Consider the following 24,726-nt stretch of genomic DNA (forward strand, 5'->3'; position numbering starts at 1 on the left):
TCCCTTGCCCTAGTTTCAGCAAATGCAAAGTATCCTGCAGATCAGGCCTGACTTACACAGGTCTATCAAGTTCTACTCCATGGCTATGTACATTGAATTTATACTTATTCATTTACATTACATGTTCACAATGTAAGCACTGAAGGAATCAATGATAGAAAATAAATCGGAAGTTCATAGATTAAGGATAAGGCCAAAGAATTAATAACAGATAGCATGGAACAAAAGAGACTGTCATAAAAAGTAAGCAAAACTCAGTATATTATAAAGTATTCTATAAAGAAAATTATATCAAGAAAAATATGGACAAAATGCTCTGTTAACAGTAAATGAGGTATGTGGATAACATCATTTAGAGCTGAGTCTAATACAGATCTAATCACGTGGCTGGAGAGACTATTAAGAAACGTTCAGTGGTTAAGAACACTTGCTGTTCTTGCAGAAAATGCAGATTTTGTTCACAGCATCCACACGTAGCTTACAACCATATGTAACTCCAGTTCCAGGGGATTAGATGCCTATGCAAGCACCAGACTTGGACACACACACACACACATGTGCACAGCACACACAAATACACACAAGAAATTCATACATAAAGGAAAAAAAGTGTCTGCTTGCTAAACTACTCGCAATGAATTATTATCATCTTAGTAACTTAGGTATACACTTCTGGAATGGTCTTCATACAGTAAAAACACGATTTTTTAATTAGAATGCTTGTTTTAAACCCCTTTAACTATGAACTTTCATTTGTTACAGCAATAGCAAGTGACTTTAACCTGAGTCTTACAGAGTTTCTTTACATGGTTTAGTACAGACACAGGACTGTATGTATAATGATCCTAGCTTTAGTTCATTAAGAGAATACGTAACCTATTTAAATTATTTATTATTTATTTAATGTATATGAATACACTGTAGCTGTCTTCAGACACACCAGAAGAGGGCATCGGGTTCCATTACAGATGGTTGTGAGCCACCATGTGGTTGCTGAGAATTGAACTCAGGACCTCTGGAAGAGCAGTCAGTGCTAACTGCTGAGCAATCTCTGCAGCTCTGTAACCTATTTAATAAATGGCTCTCCAGTAACCATATAACTACTCAGTTACTTTTTATATTTGGCATGCATGTGCATGTACACATTTGTGCACTGCTGCATTGCACAGGCCAGAGATGGACACGGAGAGAGTTGCTCTAGTGTTTTATGCTTGATTCCTTTGAGACAGGATCTCTTGTTGAATGTGGAGCGAGGCTAGCAGCTGGCAAGCTCAAACAATTCTCCCGTCTCCACTTCCCACAGTGGCAGGGCTCCGGGCACACATGGACATGGTCTAGCATCTTATGTAGGTGCCAAGAATGCAAACTCAGCTGTCTCGCCTGCCCAGCAAGTGTCTGTCTGTTTCCACAGAGCATCTCCCCAGCAGGGAATTATTTTATAGAATTATTTATAAGCAACATTTAGGAGACCAAAAGCAAGTACTTATTCGGAGCAGAAGTAACTCATAAGATAGCTCTGTGAATTCATTTATCTGAAAGTGGAATAATTCACTAAGGAAAGTCTAAAACCAGACAGTGTCACTCTTAGCTTACTTAGCTTGCTGCTAGGAAGGAAACCACCTGGTGTTGATTAATCCTTGCTGGGTTTGAGGAGTATAAGTTATATCCAGATCACTGCTCATTGTTAGACTGGTGCCTACTGCATCTGGCTACACATCTCAGTTATCAAGGAAGCTTTAACAAGCCACACACTGTAGCTCTACTACAACAGAGTCTGGCTTAATTTCTTTCACAAAATAATTTTCTTAAACTTTCTCAGATGATCTAATGCAAAACCTGGCTTTCAGACCCTCATAATTTATTCAGATCATCTGTTTCTTTGATCTAGTTCATAACACCATCAGAAGAATTGAGAGTAAAGAACACAGGAAAAATTTTATTTTCTCCTCTTCTCTTTCTTTCTTGAAAAGAAAATACAGCTTGTTGTATTGTTAAAGATGGGGGCGGTAGGGCTGGTAGGGTGGCTGAGCAGATAAACCGGCTGCCACTAAGCCCAAGAACCTGACTTTGATTCCCAGGACCTACACAGTAGAAGGAGAGAACTGGTTCCCACCCACACGGTTTAGGGCTCATGCACATATGTGCACATGGACACATACTCACACACAATCAACAAAAATGTAAACAAAGAAAGGAGAAAGAAATAAGGATTCTAGTACCATATAGCCGTCATCTGGATTCTAACTACATCACAAATGTGATCCTGTGACAGTTGCTATAAAGAACTGAATTATTAAATTGAGTTATACAAGATTAATTCTATAAATCTCGAGTTTATCACTTGTAAATGGAGCTAATAGCATTTAACACTAATATATGATATTAACTAATGAGTAAACGCAGTCTGGCACTTAAAAATCAATAGCTGGGGCTACAGAGATGGCTCAGTGGCTAAGGCGGCTTGCTCTGCAAACATGAGGACCTGAGTTCAAATCACCAGAAGCCACTTAAAAGGTTGGCTACTATAAACTCCAAAGGTCAGTTCTGGTAGGGCAGAGAAAAGGAGCTGGCATCTTTGGGCTAGCCACTGCCACGCTAGTTCTAGGTCCTATCTCAGATGAATGACGTGGCGCTTGAGAGAGCAGCATATCTGACATCCCTCTCTGGCCTCTATACTCAGGTGTAGACAGAATCACCTGCACACCAAACACACCAACCACAGACAAGGAAAATTAAAACCTACAATCCACACAAATGTAGGAATACATACCATTCTAATGGTAAAAAGGGTTTTTTATATTTATATCTTTAAAATATACTTATATTTATTCACATTTAACAATTTAATGTATTGTCTATAATAATATATAATATTTATTAAATGTATTTATATTTTAAATATATATTTAACGATCTATAAATTCTAAGAGTAAAAGAAAGTTATGTAAGAGTTAATCCTTTTCACATAGAATATAGTGCAAAATAAAGAGGCATTAATTTTAAACAAAATAGCTATATGCCTTCCTCAACTATAGTATACTCTTACTGACAATACAGGAATGCATGGGGGTAGAGGTGGGATGACAGGTAGTGTTTCAGAAGCACAGGAAACAGGCATGTGTGTGAGTATAAGCCCTCTACCACTGAGTTACACCCACAGCAGAAAGCCGTTTTCTCCTCTCCTCAACCCCACTGCCATGCTCAGCGTTCGAGCATGCGCTCCGCTCATCGGTACACCCGAGCCCCACTTGTCTTCTAGCAGTAAAATTCTTGTGATATTGAGCTTACCCGTTTGGATCGCAATTCACTGGTCAAAGAACTAGACTCTTCAGAGGTATTTTTATTCCCTGCTTTAAGTACATCAGGAGAAGGAACTACGAGTTTCCTGTAAGTTTCCTTTTTGGCTTGATTTACCAAAGACAAAGGTTTCACATTGGACACCAGTCCCGTCGACTGTATTACACTGGTGTGTTTGGTCACAGACTCCTCCTTTGCCTGAGAGCTTTGGAAAATAAACGGAAGCTGCTGTGAGAGAACCTGAGGCTGCTTCTGCTGGGACTGGAATGGTGGGTGCGTCTGGGACTCAGACACAGGAGGTAATGGCTGGTGTGTTCTTCTTTCCTGGGCTTTTTCAGTTGCTTTCTGTCCATCTGTTTTTGGGTCTGAAATACCATGTAATAGCACCTGGAAAAAAATTTAAATACTTGAGAAAGTTCTGCTAATCACTGATGACAGAGATGTGACACAAAGTTCCCTACAACATAACCAAAGACCCTAAAAGGTAGTGTTCTGTACGAAAGGACCGAAGGTGAAGAATGGCACCGAGTGGAGAGGAGGTGACTGCACTTGTCCTGAGCTCTGCATGCGAGCGAAACATACCTGGTTGTTACTTTTGTGTTGTGCTTCAGTCTCTGAGTCAGAATCGTCATCTTCACTCTCCTCCACGCTTTGATCTTCTTCCTCTTCCTCTTCCAGATCGTCTGAGTCACTGCTGCTAATGCCTTCACTCGAGGTGTCTGACGATGTGCCTGAGTCACTATCACTGTTGCTAGAACTTTCCATAGCCTTCTTCCTTGGTTTCTAGAGAAAGAGTCATTATTTGTCAAGATTATTCTTTAAAAATAAATTCAGGCTTCAGTAGAAGGCATGCTCTTTTAGTTTTCAAATGATAACTTCAATATTAAAATATCATTAACAAAAGAGAGAGCATATGGCATCAGGGTTATTATTAGCCAACTTATCTGACAGAACACCATCAGTGTAAGTCTTGACATGGCTAGTCACTGAACCTATTTGCCCTATTAATCTGTTAGAAAAAAACTCATTTAAAAAAAATGTTATGAGGTGGGGAGTTTTATAACCCGAGAAAAATCCCCTACACTTTTCTATTTAAAAATATATCAAATAATTCTATTATGTTACTTAATGTACATATTGTATTCTTATATATAAGGCATAAAATATGGCTTTAACAGTAGACACTGTCACATGTAGAACAGTTAAAATATAAATATACAAATATTGTACATATATAGAGTTACCTACATCACAGCCACGCTTCAAATAGTGCAACATTCAAAACTGCAGTTTACAAAATAATGACACAGATTTGATGTGGAGTAAGCAGACAGACCTTGACCTAAGACGGGCCAAACCACCTTTCCAGGTACCTACTATCACTGTGTGACCCAGTGAATCTTTGCGTACATGACATCCAATGTCAGTCTAATGTCAGGGAAGAAGGGGAAGAGATTCTTAGTATAAAAGCCAACAATGACATCCAGTTCTGAGTGACAGCCAGAAAACAAGACAGACAGCAAAAGATGTATGGCATAGCAGTGAGGAGTGGAGTCCTGTATAAAAATGTTTCCTATCAACCCAGTGCTCAAGAGTCTCCACCAGTCTCAGACTATCCGAGTGTACATAGTGAGTCCAGGACACTGAGAGCGTCATAGGGAAACTTGTCTTAGGGGGAGAATTCACATAGGGAGAAAAAAAAAACATTTCTAAAATATTCAAGGCTTTATTGGAAAAAAAAAGTATTGAACGCTGACAGAAAAGGATAATATAGTTCATATGAAAAAGAAGTCTTATGTTTAAGAAATAGCCAGAAGGGGTGGCTGCCTGTAGACCCTGCAGGGGTGGAAACAGTGTCAGCAGCGTCTTCCTTGTTCACTGACATGTACAAGACCTGCTGAAGTGTGAGCCAGCAAAGGCTCCAGAAATGACAGGGAAGGCACTCCGGAAGTTTCAGGGCTACTGAGAAGCTAGTGGCGACCGATGGCCACAGGGAGAAGCAAAACCACGGTTCTTAAGATGTGGGCAGTGAAGGGTTACTCACGCTCCAACGGGTGACCATATGCTCATGTATGCACAGGCAACACAACATGGACTTGTGGATAATGAGGAGGAGGGGAGCGAGGGGAAGAGGAGGGGACAGAGCACGTATGGGGAGGAGTACACACAAGTACACAGCAGCAAGCACATGGGGTTGGGAGGGGAATGTGGGAGAAACTGGAGCAGGAAGGAACGGAGAAGACAGACTGCAGCCAAACCCATTCTAGGAATGTATGGATATTAAATGTCAAATAAAAAGGAATGAGTACTGTATAAAAACATAACTGTGAGGTGAACTATAACAAACACAGCATGAGATGAACTATAAAAAGTTATGTCACACTCATACAAGCTGACTGATAGGAAGACAGCGAGGAAGGGATGCTGAAAGGATACTGTGGCACCATGACGTACAATTTGTAGCCAGTCCTTATCACTCAGTAGCATTTACTGCCAGACAAAGAATGAAATATTGAAAAAAATAAATAAATTGTAAGTTTCAGTCCTCACATAAACACAGATGTCATGACCACTGGCACTGGGGGACAAAAGACAGAAATACTCTTCCATAACTGAAAACCGAATGGAAGCTGCAGCCTCGGCTTCCACAGACACGGCCTCCACCAGGGGCTAAGTGCCTCGTCATTCCCTGTGGCATCTGCCTCGTCCTCTCTGGGGCGAATAAACTGAATCTGAGTGGTGTGGGAATAGCAAGGTGAGAAAGACAAGATAGGTAGAGGCCGACGGGAAAGAACACTGTTAATGTTAAATCTACCATAGGAGCAACTCCTCTGCAGCCAGTATCTGTTATGTGTGTCTGAGTATAGCCAGCAAGCTACGCATCTGAGCTGAAGTGACCACTTCTGCCTAGAAAGCAAGTGAGTATGGCACCGACACACATCGAGCAGAGAATTTATGTGTGTCTGAGTATAGCCAGCAAGCTACGCATCTGAGCTGAAGTGACCACTTCTGCCTAGAAAGCAAGTGAGTATGGCACCGACACACATCGAGCAGAGAATTTATGTGTATCTGAGTATAGCCAGCAAGCTATGCATCTGAGCTGAAGTGACCACTTCTGCCTAGAAAGCAAGTGAGTATGGCACCGACACACATCGAGCAGAGAATTTATGTGTATCTGAGTATAGCCAGCAAGCTATGCATCTGAGCTGAAGTGACCACTTCTGCCTAGAAAGCAAGTGAGTATGGCACCGACACACATCGAGCAGAGAATTTATGTGTGTCTGAGTATAGCCAGCAAGCTATGCATCTGAGCTGAAGTGACCACTTCTGCCTAGAAAGCAAGTGAGTATGGCACCGACACACATCGAGCAGAGAATTTATGTGTGTCTGAGTATAGCCAGCAAGCTATGCATCTGAGCTGAAGTGACCACTTCTGCCTAGAAAGCAAGTGAGTATGGCACCGACACACATCGAGCAGAGAATTTATGTGTGTCTGAGTATAGCCAGCAAGCTATGCATCTGAGCTGAAGTGACCACTTCTGCCTAGAAAGCAAGTGAGTATGGCACCGACACACATCGAGCAGAGAATTTATGTGTGTCTGAGTATAGCCAGCAAGCTATGCATCTGAGCTGAAGTGACCACTTCTGCCTAGAAAGCAAGTGAGTATGGCACCGACACACATCGAGCAGAGAATTTATGTGTGTCTGAGTATAGCCAGCAAGCTATGCATCTGAGCTGAAGTGACCACTTCTGCCTAGAAAGCAAGTGAGTATGGCACCGACACACATCGAGCAGAGAATTTATGTGTGTCTGAGTATAGCCAGCAAGCTACGCATCTGAGCTGAAGTGACCACTTCTGCCTAGAAAGCAAGTGAGTATGGCACCGACACACATCGAGCAGAGAATTTCATTTCAACACTCACAGGACATGTACAGAATCTTATGTTTAAAGATAACAAGGGAACTGGGACTACACATCCTTCATGTGAACTTCTGGTGGAGGTCCTGAAGCTGAAAGGTAGGTAAGAGTTCATTCACGATCAGAGAGGGAGATCTCCATTCCTGAGCAGCCAATGTGACTCTGATAAGCTGGTCACTGCAGAGCATGGACTGATAATGTAGGGAAGGATGACAAACCCCCGGGAGTCGGAGACAAGTGTCAGAACTAGAGTGGCACTCGAGAAAGGGCAGAAGTAGGTTTGGATATGAACAATTGCATTTCCACAGCTCCTAGGAGTGACGTGTGTGCTTTATTTGCAAATTAATTAGGCAATGTCGTTTACTTTCACAAATCCTGCTTTAAAATCATCCTGAGTTTATAAAAAGGATAATAGGAGAGACGACTAATTTTACTCCATCTGATCTCAGAGTTTCTAGAACTCTCATGAATGTTCATTTATCACTGTATACTTTTTTCAGTATCTAAACAAAGACATTTTCAAGACTATTATCTGCTAAGTATGGGTGCTGAACACTTTGGGGATTCAGGATATGAGAAAATTGAATTGGCTTGTGAGGACAGGAGACATGAACCCACATACGACTTGTAAACTTGTGAGTATAAAACAGGAACATTTACCACTTCCCATGCTAGAGTGGGAAGGCAAGGATCTGGTTGCTGTCATCAGGTGCCCTGTGAGCTGAGGCCCCAGGGAGGACAGCAGCCTTATGGAGATGTAAGGCTGGAACACTGCAGGACAAGAACAGCATGGAGAAAGTCACTAACTGAAAGGTGCTGCACACAGTCAAAAGAGAAAGTCATCTAGATCAGTTACAGCACAGTGAACTAGAAAAGAGAGCCAGGAGATAAGGAAGGGTGGGCCAGGAGACCTCTGGGTAAGAGCAAAGGGTCAGTACATTTTATCTTGAGAGCAGCGGATACAGCAGTAGTAGTAATGACACAGGGCGGCCACCGAAAACCTGCTCTTTCCATTTAAACATTTGAGCATTTTAAGTCCACAGCTCAGTACTATTAAGTTCATTCAGACTGGTACATAATTATCAGAATATACGTTCAGAACTCTTTTCATCTTGTGACACAGAAACACTAAACCCATTAAACACAATCTCCTGGACCAGTCAGATGGTCAAGGAGTAAAGTGACAGCCCACATCGTAGAAAGGGGAACAGTTCTCCAAAGTGTGCTCTGACGGCCACACATGTGGTGACCTGAGCCCAAGCCCACATGCACAGGAATCTCTTTTAGAAAGAATCAAACTTTTTTTTAGCTACCACAGATAATTAACCTAGGGGTTCATATATTTAAGACTCTTCATTTAAATATTTGAGGAACACAGCCACAAATGGAATGGCTGGATCATATTATGATTCTGTAATTAATGCTTAATTTTTTGGGGGGGGAGGGGTCACTGCATACTTTGTCCATAGCAGCTCTGTCATCGTATATTCTTTAACATCTTTAAAAGATGGCATTTGCTACACAGAACAGAAATTTACATAGTTGCAAGAGTAGAATACACTCAACCTTACGTAACTTTCAAACAGGCCATATGTTTATAAGCACACGTGTTCTCACCATGCAGGAAAACCACGCACTTCTCAGTGGCTCTGCTGAGCAGGTCTGAGATCAGTGCTCTGCCCTCAAGGGTGGACACACAAAATATCTCAACAAATTTCAGACTACACATGAAAAGAGCGAGTGAGGCAACTTTATAAAGCTTCTAATCTTGAAAATACAGAGTAAAGATGAAGGCTTTTATGTTCACTTTAATTAAGCAATGCTACCATAATACATGTTGGCACATGTATTACTCAAAAGTACTTAAGGTTATATGAAATCATAAATTTTGTTATGATTAAATTCTAAGATTAATTAATACTTAGTAGTCAATCTCTATACACTGAAACTTTTATTGAGTTGTTTATATGTGCCAATATGGGGCCTCAACTGTCTGAACAGTTGGCAAATGAGGGGTGTCTGTAGTTAACTTTCAATATGAGCTCCTCATTATCAATATGATAAGAGGTTTGAGTGAGGAGTGCTAATCTCTGGAACAATATCAGTGCAGATTCCTCACTAAGAAAAGAAAATTAGGGCTCTTTCACACTCACGCCCTACAAGTTTTTTGTGCAATGCCTTGAACCTGTCAGACACTTTAGGTCAGATGACACAGACTGTAAAAGTACACACAAGGGCTGGAGACAGGGCTCAGTGGTTAAGAGCACTGACTGCTCTTTTAGAGGTCCTGAGTTCAATTCCCAGCAACCACATGGGGGCTCACGACCATCTACAATGGGATCTGATGCCCCCTTCTGGTGTGAAGACAGCTATTGTGTAGTCATAAAAATAAAAATAAATAAATCTTTAAAAAAAATTAAAAGTACAGACAACTGGCATTTAGACATACAGTTCAGACAGATCTCCAATGACATAATGCAAGAGATCTGTGTCACACAGCATGGAAGGTAGTGTGTCCCTTAGTGTGTGACATGCTGAGAGGCCAGAGAGAGCTCAGAAACAGGCCCTTGTTGCTTAAACTGATAGGATGTCCTTGGACATGATCCTGAGGGAGACCTAAGAGCCGGAGAGAGCAGGTGGGAGAGTGCCCCAGAGAGAGGCGGCTCTTCCTTCAGCTTTGCTCGGTGCTGTTTGAAGCAGACAACCGTGTTGGTTTGGAGCCCTGTAAAGGACTGGAGAGAGACCCTCAGTAAGCTTCTTAGAGACACCAGATGACGCCTGCCAAGCTTTTATGGGGCGTACTATATTCCGGGAAATATCTCTTCTCTGCTGAGAAAACAGAGCAAGGGAAAGAGAACAAAGTAAAATGTAGCTGAAGCTGAATAAACAAAACCTGGACTTCAGGGAAGCTGCATGTCAGGGTTTCCCTTGCTTTATGTGAATAAGGAAGTCAAAAGCTCGGAATGATTGAATCTGGATGACTTTATCACAGGAGCAAATTAGATACTAATGGTACATCTGAAACCAATTCTATAGCAAAAAAGAGCAATACATGTCAGCAATCTGAACCAAAGAGGGTAACAAAGAATTTTCAAGTAGTTGGCTGGACAAATACACACCAGCCACCTCAGCATGTAGGAGGTGAGGCAGGAGGAGCTCAAGTTCCAGACCAGTGTGGTCCACAAAGAAACACCCTGTCTCAAAACAAAGCAAACAGAGCTCTAAGAATTACCTTGCAATTTTACTTGTAAAAGAAGATGTCCGATGAAAACAATAAAGGGCACCCCTCTAAATAATACAGAGATAGCCGAGAGCCATTTTTCTGCAGGGTTAAGGAGGGCTTCTTCCCCACGCTCCCCATTCACTGAAGGCTAAGCTTCAGATCTGTTGAGAGGAAGTAGCTCTTGCCCACCGGATCCTATGGGCCAAGGCCCTGGCACACAGGAAACACTGTCCAATATAGTGCTCGGGGAACTAGACTGATGTCCTTTTAGCTGGGGTGCCAGAAAAATTATCTAGAAAGGTACCCATTAATTTCTCAGCAAAACTGGCTTATAAACTGCAGCAATGTCAATGAAGTACACTAGACGGTGTACACAATTTGAATTCTCTGTACACCACAGTGTATCTGGATACCACCAGTCAGGAGGCGCTCAGTTGGCAAGGAATTAACCCACCGACAGGATGACCTAAAAGAAACGGTAAATATAACGCTGGACACATGACTCAGTAGTTAAGAGCAGAGCTTGCTCTTCCAGAACACTCAGGTTCAATCCTTAGGACCCACAAGGCAACTCACAACTGTAACTTAGGCCCGGGACCCTGACCCCCTTTTCTGGCCTCCATGTGTACTGCACATGTGTAGACAAACATGAAGGCAAAAAACACCATACACACAGAATTTAAAGAGAGACCGACACAGAGGGAAAGAGAAAGAAAAACTAAACAAGGAACAAAAATCTCCTCGTATAGGACACTGTCCCTAGTCTCTTGGGTTTTTGCTATTGCTCTCTTTCTGACAGGGTCTCTCTCTCCAGCAGCCTGGAATTTGCTATGTAGATCAGGCTGATCCAAGATCAGGACCCTCTCTTAAGAAGGCCTAATGTTACAGCAAAAAGCAAAGCATGAAACAAGGAAGTAAGTGCTCAGAGACAGTAAACTGAAAGCCTGCTTACAGAGACAGAACCTGCTCGATGTGGAAATTGTTCGGTCTACAGGAGTAACTGGTCTACTGAGATTATATGAAATTTCCCATAACAGCACTTTCTTAGCTTTGTTGTATCTAAACTATAGACTCTGGAGTTAACATGTTTGCCTTAAAATTCTGACTCAGCAGAATAATTACTTACAGAATAATTACTTTTTTCCCAGCGTGTTATTTTCCAATGTGTACTAGCACCCACCGAATACACAGGGAAAGTTGAAATCACTATGTACAGCACTTAGAATAGAGCTGTCATCTAGCATGTCTCCATCAAGTTCCACTGGAGCTGGAGCCTCGCTCAGTGGCATGATGCAAGCTTCGTGTGTGTGTGTGTGTGTGTGTGTGTGTGTGTGTGTGTGTGTGTGTGTCCCTAGGTTCAATCCTCACCACTGAAGAACTAAAAGAAACAAAAAGCTTGGCCCATAACTGTTACTACCAATTATATTATTTGTATAGGTCCTCGGGATTTAACTGGCCAAGACATCTAATCAAATGTCAGCACTACACTATAAAAATAGACACTTCTGGAAGCTTGACTTCTAAAATATTTCCCTTATAGAATGCTGCGCTTTGTACTTGTTCTTGAGGAAACAGCTTACCTTATCTTTGATTCTGTCGGCTCTGGCGTCCACAGGCTGGCTTTTGTTTTGTTCCTGATGACATTTTAGGGTTCCTCCACCTGAGCTTGTGCTTTGGTTCTGTCCCATGGAACTTGAAGCAGGAGTGGCTACTACAGATGCATTGACACCAAGTACTGATGCTGCACTGGTTCCATTAACCGACCCATTTATACCTTGAAAATAAACAGTTTTATATATTGGGACAGTATTTGGCCAGAACAAGGAGTAGGGTATGCATTGTTGTGTATGTGCAACTGTGAGTGAAAAAAGAGTCACGGGGCTGGAGAGATGACTCAGCGGTTAAGAGCACTGACTGCTCTTCCAGAGGTCCTGAGTTCAATTCCCAGCAACCACATGGTGTCTCACAACCACCTATAAGAAGATCTGATGCCCTCTTCTGGTGTGTCTGAAGACAGCTACAATGTACTCATATAAATAAAATAAATAAATCATTAAAAAAAAAAGAAAAAAGATACTCACTAAAAGTGACATAACATTCCTCCACATGAAGGATTCATCATGCATACTGTAGAAACAAGATACAAACTAATGCTCACAATGGGCCTGGGAGGGGTTTATTTTAAAGGGTGAAGAACTGTTGGAGATAAAAATTTTAGAGTATGTTGGAGGGTGGCCAATATGCAACACTATGAACGCAGTAAATTCAACTGAATAATTCACTAGCATTAACCTGAGTGGCTATCATAGACGTTAAACAGACATGTTTAGAAAACAAATCACTTGTAAGCATTGTCTGTTTAGAAACACTCAGGGCTAGCTACAACACTGCAACTTCTAAACACTCTTGTAACAATACTTAGAGTCCACAGAGATCCTGATCATTTAAAAGGAAAACACAGTAGTAGGGGAATGGTTTGGATAAACTAAACTCTAGTTCTGCCTAAGAGATAATGACATACCAAGGAAAGAGCTGTAGGACTCGGTTCAGATCCTGGGTAATTCACATCAGTATTTCCTAACACAAGCATTTAACGGTGGTTGCAAAATCAGGAGACTTGAGATATGAAAGGATTGTTATAAGGATCAAGAAAGATGATATAGAAGCAACTATCACAAGGCTGGAAAAATGTTCTTAAAACCAGACTGCTGCAAAGAGGTGTGGGGACAGGTTTCTGGTCCTTCACTCCTGTAGATGTCAGTACCTTTCTCAGGACCATTTCGACTGCTCTTCCCAGAAGTCCTCGAATGGAATGACGAATCGTGATTCTGGGCTGGAGGAGCAAACAGTGGTGGAATTCCCAGTAATGGTGGAAAGAAGGGCGTTCCAGCACGAGAGTGGCCATCTGTGGTTCGCCACCACTCTGCACCTCAAAACCAAGCAGAGCAACAGGAAGGACTGAGTGAGCTGCACAAGTCAGACAGTGGCTATTTGTTGCATTTTATTGCAGAAACAATGTTTCAAGTTTCTGCCAAGCTAGAACTGCTCAAGTCACATAGCTCTGAGAATCTTTTCACTGTAAACCTGTAATTTGATTTGTATAATCATCTCCCTTATTATTAGGCCATGATTGAAGAACCTTCCCTTAACTGTTTTCTAGATTCAAGCCGAAAAGGATGTTTTTCACAATGTTAAAAAAAAAAAAAGCTAAAACTTAGAATATATATAAGAAGAACCATTTAACTTCATACATCTATTTATTAAATTAATAAGGAAAAGAATTAAGTCTGTATTTATCTAAGAATTTAGATTTGAAGTTCACATCTGCAGCCTCTTAAGATGTTCCTCCAGTTATATACAGTATCAATCTGGCTTTCACAAATCAGGGAGCAGGGGGGAAATTAATACTATCAGATAAGTCTAGCACATCTCAAATGTATTTTCGGATGAAGTAATTCTACAGCCGAACAAAAACAAACATGTAGAATTAAGTTCTCAAAGAGAATTTCCAAAACACTTAGTTTTTAGTTAAAAATCTAGTCTTACAAAGCTTCAAGCTTTAAAATTTATAAAGACAGCTTGTTTTCCTTTACATTCCTCATGAATTACAGATGATAGTGAATTTTTTATAGTACAAAATAACCAAAATGAAAAAAAAATCATGGAATGAAATTCAGATATTCAAACAGTAGTTCTTCATTAAAACTCTTATGGGGGAGAAAAGCCAATTTTTATAAAATGCATTTTTCAAGGAAGAGTGTAGATGAAAAAGAGATCTGAACCAGGCAGTGGTGGCAAAGGACTTGTCTCACAGGCAGGTGGATCTCCATGATACCAGCCTGGTCTGGAGGCTGAGTTCCGGGACAGCCAGGATTACATAGTGAAACCCTGTCTCAAAAGACAAAAAAAAAAAAAAAAAAAAAAAAAAAAGGGTGGGAGGGAGGAGGAATTTGGTAATCATCCAAAGAACAATCCTGAATTACCACATCCTGGAAACAATCTTCAACAGGCTAATCGGCTAAATTTCAAAGTTAGTTCTCATTCATACAAGTCTCCTAAACATATGGCATTATTTCTTTGACTGGAACAGACACAAGAACATTAGACAAAAACACCCACATCGTGTCAGGAGATTGTACTATAGCATCTTTAAATAAAGTTCTGGAACATGCCTTCATTATGTAAGGGTGAAACGTTCAAGGTCACTGGCATTCCCAGAGGTGTCATGAACAATGTAAGCAAAACACTGCAAAAGCCATTGCTGCAACTGCGGTCATTTAGTGTACGGTACCCTGAAAGCTAGGAACTTGAACCACAACAACTGTGTGAAAACTCCTGTCACTCAACCACTGTCTAGATGCATTTAGATGGGAAAAGAGGGTGTGTGTGTGTGTGTGTGTGTGTGTGTGTGTGTGTGTGTGTGTGTTGGGGGAGGGGAGTATCTACACAGCTCATTCCTATCTGCAGGCATAGGTTTGCAACTTAGTTTCCCCTTAGTTGCTAAAAACTGACTCTGGCTATAATGTATTGTTTACACTTCTAACCCATGTTTTAAGGCCGGACATAAGAATTGGTCAAAAACTTAAGTAGTTAGAGCACAGGTGTGATTGGTATAATCAAGCTCAGAAAAAAATTACAACGTACCTCAGAATGTCAATAGTAAATAGGTACACAGCAGGCATTAGAGAAAAATAATAGGGAAACTGTATGTCGGGAGAGGCCCGCTCAGAGACAAACATATACAATTGGTTAGATAAAGAAAAGGGCCATTTTTGAAGATAAATGTCTGATATTATTTCAAATGAAATTACAACTTTTCAGTGAAAAGTTACACAGATTTCAAATTGAGGAAAATCAGAAACACATTTTAGTCACACAATAACTTCCATACCAAATGGAAGATATTAAACAGGGGTAACATAAGTAGGTGCGAGGTGAACGTCCAAGCAAACTGAAAATCCCAAGAAATGCTGCAGCAGCCACAGCAACCGTTTCCAGGGAGGAGTGCTGACATTTCAGGCTATGCACCAAATCTCACTCTGATCCGCAGTGCATTTATCTCAGAGCCGCTTGGTTTGTTGCACCACGGCTTCACTATTTAGCCCAGGCTGGCATCAAACTTGTGATCTTCTGCCCTCCAGGGTTTACACTCACCTACCTGCATACCTGCCTCTGATACGGCAGAATTTTAAAATCACTCATATATAAAAGCCTGATACAACCCAACACTTCACAGACTATAGCATTAAAATGTAAACACAAGGAATTTCAAATATTTTAAAATGAATTTCATAAAATATTATTTCAATATATAAAAATTAGATTATAGTAATATCCTATATAAGTTTACATTTGTTCTTTGAAATGAAAAATACCTTAGATATATGTATCTTCATAAAAAAAACTATACCTTACTTAAAATTGCTAATAGTATCTATCTTCTTGTGACTTCCTCGTATTTATGGGGAGACTTTTTTCCTGAAGTGTTTACCATTATGAATTATAATTTATATATTTAAGTTACTGTATCAAAGTGTAATTTAAAAGTAGGTTCTCTAAAATCAACCATAATCTCAGCCCATTTTTCAAAGAAGTGTATACACATACACATATGCCTCTGTTTTGTAATTATCTACCCTTCAGCAATCCATAAAATAGAGTGCTGGTGTGTTTCTCCAGAAATTGTTGGTAAATATGTAGGATCAAGAAGCATGTTGCTTCTTTATGTCAGATGTTCTTAAAATACTTTTCACTTATTTGTTGTATATGTGTATGTATACATTCATTCACACATATGTGCATGTACAGGTCAGAGGGCAACTAGAGGGCATAGGTTATCTCTTCGTACCACATGGGTCCCATGAATTGAACTCAGGTCAAAAGGCTTGCAGCAAGCTTTCCCACTGAGCTGTCTTGCTGGCCCTAGGTTGGTTTTTATATTTTGGAAGTACCATCGCATACAAGTTATTTCTTAATACTCATTTGATCACTTTCCAATAATCGGGTTTAATACAGTATTTTAATATAATTTATAAATGTTCAAAAGCAGTACTATAATAAACTATCACAAGACAATAAAAGTACTGAAGGTATCAGTAACTCCATAATTACTGTTAACTATTTAGATTTTATTTCAAGCTCTTTGGTTTCAGGAGGTGGCTGTTGATACTGAATAACCATGTTAGAAACAGAACAAGCCAGGTATGGTGGTGCTCAGGAGGCAGAAGAAAAGGCAGGGAGAGCTGCGTAAGTTTGAAGCCAGCCTGGTCTATATAGAAGAGCTCTAGGGTCTATATAGTGAGAAAAAGTTCAGTTCCTATTAATATATTAAGGAAATGTTATTAAGATTTGGTCAAGACTCTGTCCACTCACAAATCTTCTCCACCATCCCCTCTCTTCAAGGCAATAAAATTAAAGAAATAACATGCGTCCAGAGATAATACTTGAAATCCACAAGTAACCACTTCTATATTCTCTCTATAGTTTCAAAAGATACTTGGGTTTTTAAAAAAGAAGCAGTAGATACCTTGTCAGCCATTAAAGAGGAAAAAATATTGAGTTAGCGATCTGGACTAACGCGTGCCAGACACTGTAGACATCTCTACACACGGTGTCTACTCCAGTCTTTAGGTGGCCCTGGAAAGTGGGCAAGGTTTCAAGTTTACAGGTTTGAATACCCAAGGCTGAGAGGTCAGAGATTTGTCCAAGGCCAGATTTAAATCCAAGTTCTAGCAATTTAAACACTGTCCTAGTAAAACACGCTTCCTTACTGAATGGTAACATTAATCACTGCAGAATACAGTTAGATCCATCCGGACTTTCAGGAAAAGTTGTGTGAGCTCAGCTACTGTGCGTCTGGTCTACAGAATCCCATCTCACACTGGCCCTGGCCATGCACAAGAGCCAACTGCCTAAGTGTAGTGGAAATGTATTCCAAATATGCTTTGGAAACAGTTCTCAAATGGGAAAAAGTACAAAAAATTTAACATTGAGCCTCACCTTCCTAAAAAGTAAAGACACATGAAACCCAAGTCTAGGTCTAGGCTGTAAGGTACTTTTTCCCGGTGCTGGGTGTCTCACCCAGGGACTCATATGTGCTACCCAAGCATTCTACCAGAGGACACTGCCAAGCCAAGTTACATACTTGATTTGAAAATTAGATAATTGGGGGCTGGTGAGATGGCTCAGCGGGTAAGAGCACCTGACTGCTCTTCCAAAGGTCCTGAGTTCAAATCCCAGCAACCACATGGTGGCTCACAACCATCTATAAGGAGATCTGACTCCTTCTTCTGGAGTGTCTGAAGACAGCTACAGTGTACTTATAAATAAATAAATAAATAAATAAATAAATAAATATTTTTAAAAATTAGATAATGGGACTGTTTAGATAATGGATAGTTTAGTCAGTTAAGCACATGCCACAAGTGCGTGAGGAAAGCAGAAAAAGCCAAGCACACACCTGGGAACAGAGAGAAATCTGGAGCTCGCTGGCTGCTCAGTCTCCTGAACCAGAGAACTCCAGATTCAGGGAACCCTATGTCAAAAATCAGCATCAGAGTGACAGGAAGACACTCGACTTCACACTCTGGCCTTCCACAAGTAAATCCCCACATGGGTATCCATGAGAACATACAAACAGACAGAGACACATGAAAATGTACACATGTACATTGAACACACACACACACACTCACACACATACACTCAAAGCTGAGAAGAATTAAAACTGTACACGCACAGTACATTTCTATATCCAATACTTTGGTAAACGAACCAGAAACACTTGCCTTAATTATTCGTTCTAGGACAAGTGAGTATCTAATCGAGTGAGTGCTGCATGCTTTAACACACATATCGAGCTCCGGTTTGCTGCATGTGATAAAACGGAGCCAAATCTTGCCCCAGAGTCTAACACATGCCACTCTGCTGCTCAGTTTAAGAAACAAACACTGCCCGGGTTTTCCCAAGCTTTTCTCCTTTCCTACACCATAAAGGTTGTTTACCTGGAAAAGATGTTAGCTGGGGATGTGCGGCTAAGGCTGTGGGTGTACCAAGTGTCCCCAAACCACCAAATTCTGAATGCCCTGAGCTGGCTGAATGTAGACCAAAGCCTGGGTGGCTGAGCATTGGGAAGGCACTCGGCACTGTGGACAGGTTAAACGGCTGATCCCCAGCTGCTCTGAATAAATGTCCTGGGAGGGGAAAAAAACACACTTAAAGTCGTTCAGATACAACAGACGAGCGTTACCTAATTGCAGCATTCTCGAAGCTTACAAAAATAGCTATTCAATTTTTATATTATATTTTCTTCTTTAAGTTATACTCTTCAAACCCTACAGAATGTTTCCAGAAACACAAAACCATTTTAAGGTTATGAGTAGAAGACCCTCAGTAGTTTGAATTTCAGATGTTAGAACAGATGCCAAGAAAATAATTTTTGTATCTGAACTGAGGAAGTGGTCAGTTTTGTCAATACAGGTACATCAGTGTAACATTACACTCTTTTGTTCTTGAGGAAAAAAAAAAAAGAAATCTAACAATGAAAACCTACGAAACGGACCCAACTCCGTTACCAAGTAATCATTCAAATGATCAGACAGGCACAGAGATGTCACTTTCACGTTCAAAGTCAGAGTTCTGTTCTCTGTCTGACTTTGCGTAGTAGAGCATCCTGATTCCCAAGGCAGCGTGTACCAGTGTAGTCAAATAGTGCCAAAGACAGCACAATTAATACACTTACTAAGGCCTTTCTAAATAAAGTCACAAATCCATTTGTAGTCAGCTGCAGAACAAGAAAAACACTCTTTCCTTTACTCACAGGAAATAATCAGGACACTTTGCCCTCTTACCATGAAAACAGAGTATTAAACCCAGTATTCTAGGTTCTTTAAAGAATTCACTTTGAACGGCAGGGCACACCTTTAATCCCAGGACTCAGGAGGCAGAGGCAGACTGATCTCTGTGACTGGAGGACAACATGGTCTGTGTAGTGAGTTCTAGACCAGCATGAGACCTGGCCTGAAATAAATTAAATTAAGTAATTTACTTTCCATATGAAGATGGTGATACACGTCTGTAACTCTGTATTCAAAAGGTCAAGGCAGGAGGATTCAAAGTTCTAGGCCAGCCTGGGCTGCATAGAGTTCAAGCCTAGATCCCGCTAATTAATGAAACTCTGACTCTTGTAGATGCAGCATAATGGCAGTCAAGGGCTTACCCCAGATTAGGATCTCCCAGGACTCCATAGGAAAAAAGCCCAGACACTCTCTGAATATTACTGGGCTTTAGTGTCCAAGAAGAGCAACGCTCTTGTATTATCTGTGGTCCACCTGTGACCCTGGATGACATTTTTATTAATTGATTAATTAATCCATGAAGTAAATTTAAGTTAAATGTAAAAGGGAATACCTTTGCTTATCATTTAGCTGTCTATCAAATGTTAACTCTGATTTTCTGGTTCTTAAGAGCACAAGGGCAAGGCCTAAGGACTCCACAGACTGTTATGTTTTTAAACGAAATAATGCTAATAGTTTAAAATAAGAATATTCAAAGAAAAAAAGTATATCTTCTACAGGAAGAAGTTTGGATTCTGGGAACTGCTCCAGACGGAAGCAGTAGCTCGTGACCCTGGGAAAGTCTCTGGAGGGCATTTACAAGGAAGGAGGACAAGTCTATAAGACGAGGGAAGAAGGAAGGAACACAAGTGGTTGGGGGAAGTGAGCTTGGGGGCTTGCTTTATTTTTTTCACTTGGTTAGTTTATCAGTTTGTTCTGTTGGCACAGGCTTTCCCTATGTAGCCCTGGTTAGCCTGGAGCATAATATATAAGCCAGGTTAGCCTCCAACTTACAGAGATCTGCTTGCCTCTGCTTTTGAGAGCTGGGATTTAAGGAATGAGCGCCACACCTGACTGAAGACACGATCTTGTGTGTACATTCTAATCAGTCAACCTGGTCTTACTGGTTACTCAGAATAGAAAATTCATGAGATTTATAAAATCGGAATTTACTTTTGAATTATTAAGGATTCTAGATATTGGCTCCAAAGTTGAGTTCAGACAAAACAGGGACAAATCCAGTTAAGTCAACAATCACCATCTCTGGATCTAACCAACTAAGCCAACTAAATCAACTTCTTCACTCAGCTGTGCCAATCAAACGGTTTCTTTACAAATATGTCTGTGTGTGTGGAGGGGGGGGGTGTACACCCACCCACATATACACTTCCTCCTCTACCTATGTTTCTGACAAATGAGTTAAACTCAAAATTCCAGTTGTGTAGAGTATACAGTCATGTACTATTTACATATGAGTAAATATATGATATGTGTGCATATGTGTGAGCCTGAGATAGCATGTGGGTCCTACAGAACAAACTTGGTGTCATTCTCAAGCAGTGTCCACCGTTTCCTTTGAGACAGACTCTGTCTCATTGGTCTGCAGCACACTGACTACATAGGCTGGCGGGAGGGACAAGGCCCGGGAACCCCGGGCTCCACTTCCTTAGGGCTGGACAACCACACTAAGTTTCTGATTTTTCCTTTTCTACATGAGTTCTGGAGCTTCAACCCAAGTCCTTATGTTTACACGCATGTTGCTTTTGTTGACAGAGATGTTTCCCAAAGCCCACCTCTTTTCTACCTAGAAAGTAGGTAGTGTTCAATTGTACCTGCCAGCTGTATGCATGTAGCCATGGCTTAACTAAAAAAAAAAAAAACAAAAAGCAAAAAACTGTGGGACAAATTTAAGCTCCCAAATTATGAAAAACTGAAAACACTAAAATTAGTGATGGCTAAAACTGACAGAAACAATTTTATGAGAACTAATGAATTAGCTTTAAAACATGCATAAAACATAATTAAGCATTAATTTCATTATTTTGAAGGAGCAAAAGAGCTAAATCTTAATCTCATGGGCAGAAACATAAAATATCTGAATGCTTATCACTCCTGTAGCAACAATTAAAGATCAGGGCCATATCTGATCACATTAAAAGATTTTTAACTATAAAAAAGTACAATAAAAAGAAGATCTGAACGTGTGATATCTTTATTGGGTCTTCCTTTCCTTCCTACAAATGTAAGCCCTCTTAAAGACTTTATCCTGTTCGTTCCCCCTTCCTACTTCTATAGCATCACGGTTTAACATCTCAGTGAGAGTGGACTGTATGCCAGGACAGGCTCCACAAGCAGGGATGGGGTCTCACTATCCCAGGGCCTCCCCATTCCTGGACAGCCAGGCCACCAGAGGGCTTGACAGACTGCGACCAACTGTGGTTCTTTCCTCACACTCTCGCTTGCTCTTCGGAACCTCCGAGATGCTATGACTCTTCTCTGTGACTTGTTTTATATAATCCTATCTGTTCTTTACTATCTCCCCAAATATGTTTTTGAATATTATTATTCAAAATCTATTTATATTATACCATGACTAGGATATAAAATTATGCAGGAAAAATTCATTTCTTAATTTTTACTATGTACAAAACACGCAACGATCTCAGGACCTACTATAAGCAACAGAAAAGCAGCTGTCTTTTAAAGGGCTAAACTAATCAAGCAAGAGCCATTCTTTAAATCATTAAAAATATAACATCTTCACTGAGGTTTATTTATTCACAGAAGCAAATCCAGTATCTGTACTGCAACTTTTACCTTTTTACACAGCAAAAAAACTATTGTAAGGATTACCGGATGCTGCCAGGGCCAAGTGGAAGCCCGTAGCTGTAATCCATCTTAAAATCTGAAGCTCTGACTCACAAGGGAATTACTTCTCTCATGCTGAGTGTTGTAGTGAGTGTGTGTCTGTTGTATGCATGTCCACATGCATGTTCAACATTAACTTTTTCTCCATCACTTTCAAACATATGTTTTGAGAAAGGGTCTCTCATTGAACCTAAAACTCTACGATTTGCTTGGTGGCAAATGAACACCAGATGTGCCTGCCCTGACCTCCCCAGCACAGATTACAGCATGCGTTACCATGCCTGTTTTTGTTAAATGTGTGCTGGAGATCACAGCTAAGGTTCTCACGATACTACACCACCTCCCCCGTTCCACGATGGGAACTTTAAATTGATAACAGATAGGGACAGCATGCTGGCTCCTGTTACAGTCGACAACACAAATGACATTTCAGGTGAAGCTTATCCTGTGTCACCAAGAGAGCAGGACATGACACAGAACATGTCACAGAGGATCGAGGAACTCCCTGAATATAGAACGAGCGTATCTGAATATTAGAAAGTTCTAGTTTTGGAACAGTAATTTTTTTCTACATCTATATACCTAATGTTGATATATGCTCCCAAATCAAAGTATCCTGATTAAAAACGAGTTTTCTTAGAGAAAATGTCTGCACACTTAGACGATTAAGGCAGTATTACTCCTTTGACCGAAGATGCTCAGACTGCATGCTGTGCGTGCAAATGTTATTTCACTTTTAGTTTTTGTTTTAACTGATGATACATAACCATGGACAACTTAGATAATGAAAATGTATGTACAGTGGCAATGTTAAGATTCTTAAATGATAAGCTGGATAGTTTTTAGCACAACTTTTCAAGTCTATCAGGTGACACACAAACGCCAATGTGTCAGTCATGAGGAATGGTATTATAAAAGTCTTTGTTACCAAGCACGTTTGTTACTCTCCGTGAACAATAAGGTCTTTCCACCTCACCGGAAGCAAAGAACGATACACAGACAGACTGAAGTAATCCCGAGCCTAAAGTGCCTGTGTGCAAAGTCTCCTATCACTGTGTAAAAGTCCAAAAGTCAACAGTAAACATAGCTGATATAAGAAACCAGTATGGGAAACATCTAATCTTTAAAAACAGAAACAACAAAACCCAATGAGAGCTTTCTATACAGGTTGTTTTTCTGCGTGCCAGAGCTGCTCTCGATCTTTCAATGCTGCACAGAGCTGCTGCTCCAGGCCTACATCTTTACACTGCTGACGTGATTTACATCACTGCGGAATCAGTCTCTGGCTTGTAATCTGCACAGCACTGCTCATCCTAGAAACTGGCATTCATTCAGCTACACCCCATATAGATCAGCAATAAGGGAGCATATAGGTCAAAACAAACATAACTGAAATGCTATCAATGGAATAACTCAATTATCAGTTAATACATTGAATTCTTAACCATTTCAATGCTTACGTATTTGAAACTCAAAGTAAGGGAGATATAAATTTGAACTTTAATGAACAAACAACAAAAAGAATTCTTTAGTTCGTGTGGACAGAACATTTTTCCACAAATAATCTTCATTTCATTCTTGTATTCTCTTATTTGGAGCCACTGCAGCCTTATGTCTTAATATTTAGAAAGATGTATGGAATACAAGTAGATTCTAGTCATTCATTTATTTTCTTTCTTGAGACAGGAATTCATAACGTAGCACACACTAGCCTTGGACTCAGTATGTGGCTTAGTTCTTGGACTTAGTATGTGCCAATGTTCTGGAGCCTTTCTGCTTCAGTGTCTCAACTCAGGGATTACAACATGCATGACCAACCTAGCTTATTTTTATTTAAGTACTTATTCTGAGATTATTTTATAATCACAAAAACTGAAAAAGTAACAGCAAGTCCCTATGTTCCTTTTCCATAGCCCCTCCTATGCTAATATCTTACATACAACTATAGATCAATCTTCAAAGCCAAGAAATTAACCTTAACTAGGCAAAAAATTATTGGCATTAATCCTATTTCCTATTAACACCATTCCTTGTCCCAAGATTCAAGAATCCTTTATTACATTGAACTTTGTGCTTTTAGCTTTCTTCAGTCAGCTACAACTTTTGTCTTGTGCTTCAATGATGAATATAAACCAGAGATTGGGGTTCGTCTAATGCTTTGTAACAATTAGAAGTTCTACCTCTTTGAGGATGACACTCAATGGCCCTCTCTCAGAGCAGGATACTCAAGGCCCATGTTTCTTTGCAGCACCGCTGATGTTAATTTTGTCACTAAGCTGCTGCCTGCCAGGATTCTCCACTGTGAAGTTAACTATTTCTCTTCAGTGTTTTGTTTTGTTTTTTTTTTTTAAACCAGAAAAACAAGTCAGTAAAATCATGGGTTGCTTTGGAAACAAAAGCTATTAACTTGTGCCACTTCAATCTAAGAGGTTAGAATAATTTCTTCTTTGTTACAAACATTTTTATTAAATCTACTGAAAGAAGTTAAAATGCTAATTTAAAACCCCACATATTTGATATACATTTAAAACATTCAAACACTGCTTTATTATTAAAAGGAAAAAATAACTGAGAATAATTTCAA

At 40.2% G+C, this 24,726-nt stretch overlaps 1 protein-coding gene across 49 annotated transcripts in view; it reads right to left on the bottom strand.

Annotated features, from left to right (window-relative positions):
- Positions 1 to 24,726, bottom strand: part of Baz2b (bromodomain adjacent to zinc finger domain, 2B) — a 310,551-nt gene that overhangs the window by 65,976 nt on the left and 219,849 nt on the right. For 30 of the 49 annotated variants that reach the window (XR_001783145.2, XM_030251842.1, XM_017319097.2 and 27 more), the window contains 5 exons: positions 18,444 to 18,632; positions 13,205 to 13,369; positions 12,021 to 12,214; positions 3,880 to 4,080; positions 3,289 to 3,684 (listed from right to left, as the gene is read on the bottom strand). Coding sequence is in view for 48 of the 49 variants with exons in the window: in XM_030251842.1 (XP_030107702.1) it covers positions 3,289 to 3,684; positions 3,880 to 4,080; positions 12,021 to 12,214; positions 13,205 to 13,369; positions 18,444 to 18,632 (1,145 nt within the window). In the remaining variant the exon portion in view is untranslated. The remainder of the gene's footprint in view (positions 1 to 3,288; positions 3,685 to 3,879; positions 4,081 to 12,020; positions 12,215 to 13,204; positions 13,370 to 18,443; positions 18,633 to 24,726) is intronic. The other 19 variants (XM_017319098.2, XM_017319095.2, XM_017319096.1 and 16 more) reach the window with 3 other exon arrangements.

Source organism: Mus musculus, chromosome 2 (assembly GCF_000001635.26).
Source record: "Mus musculus strain C57BL/6J chromosome 2, GRCm38.p6 C57BL/6J".
NCBI lineage: Eukaryota > Metazoa > Chordata > Mammalia > Rodentia > Muridae > Mus > Mus musculus.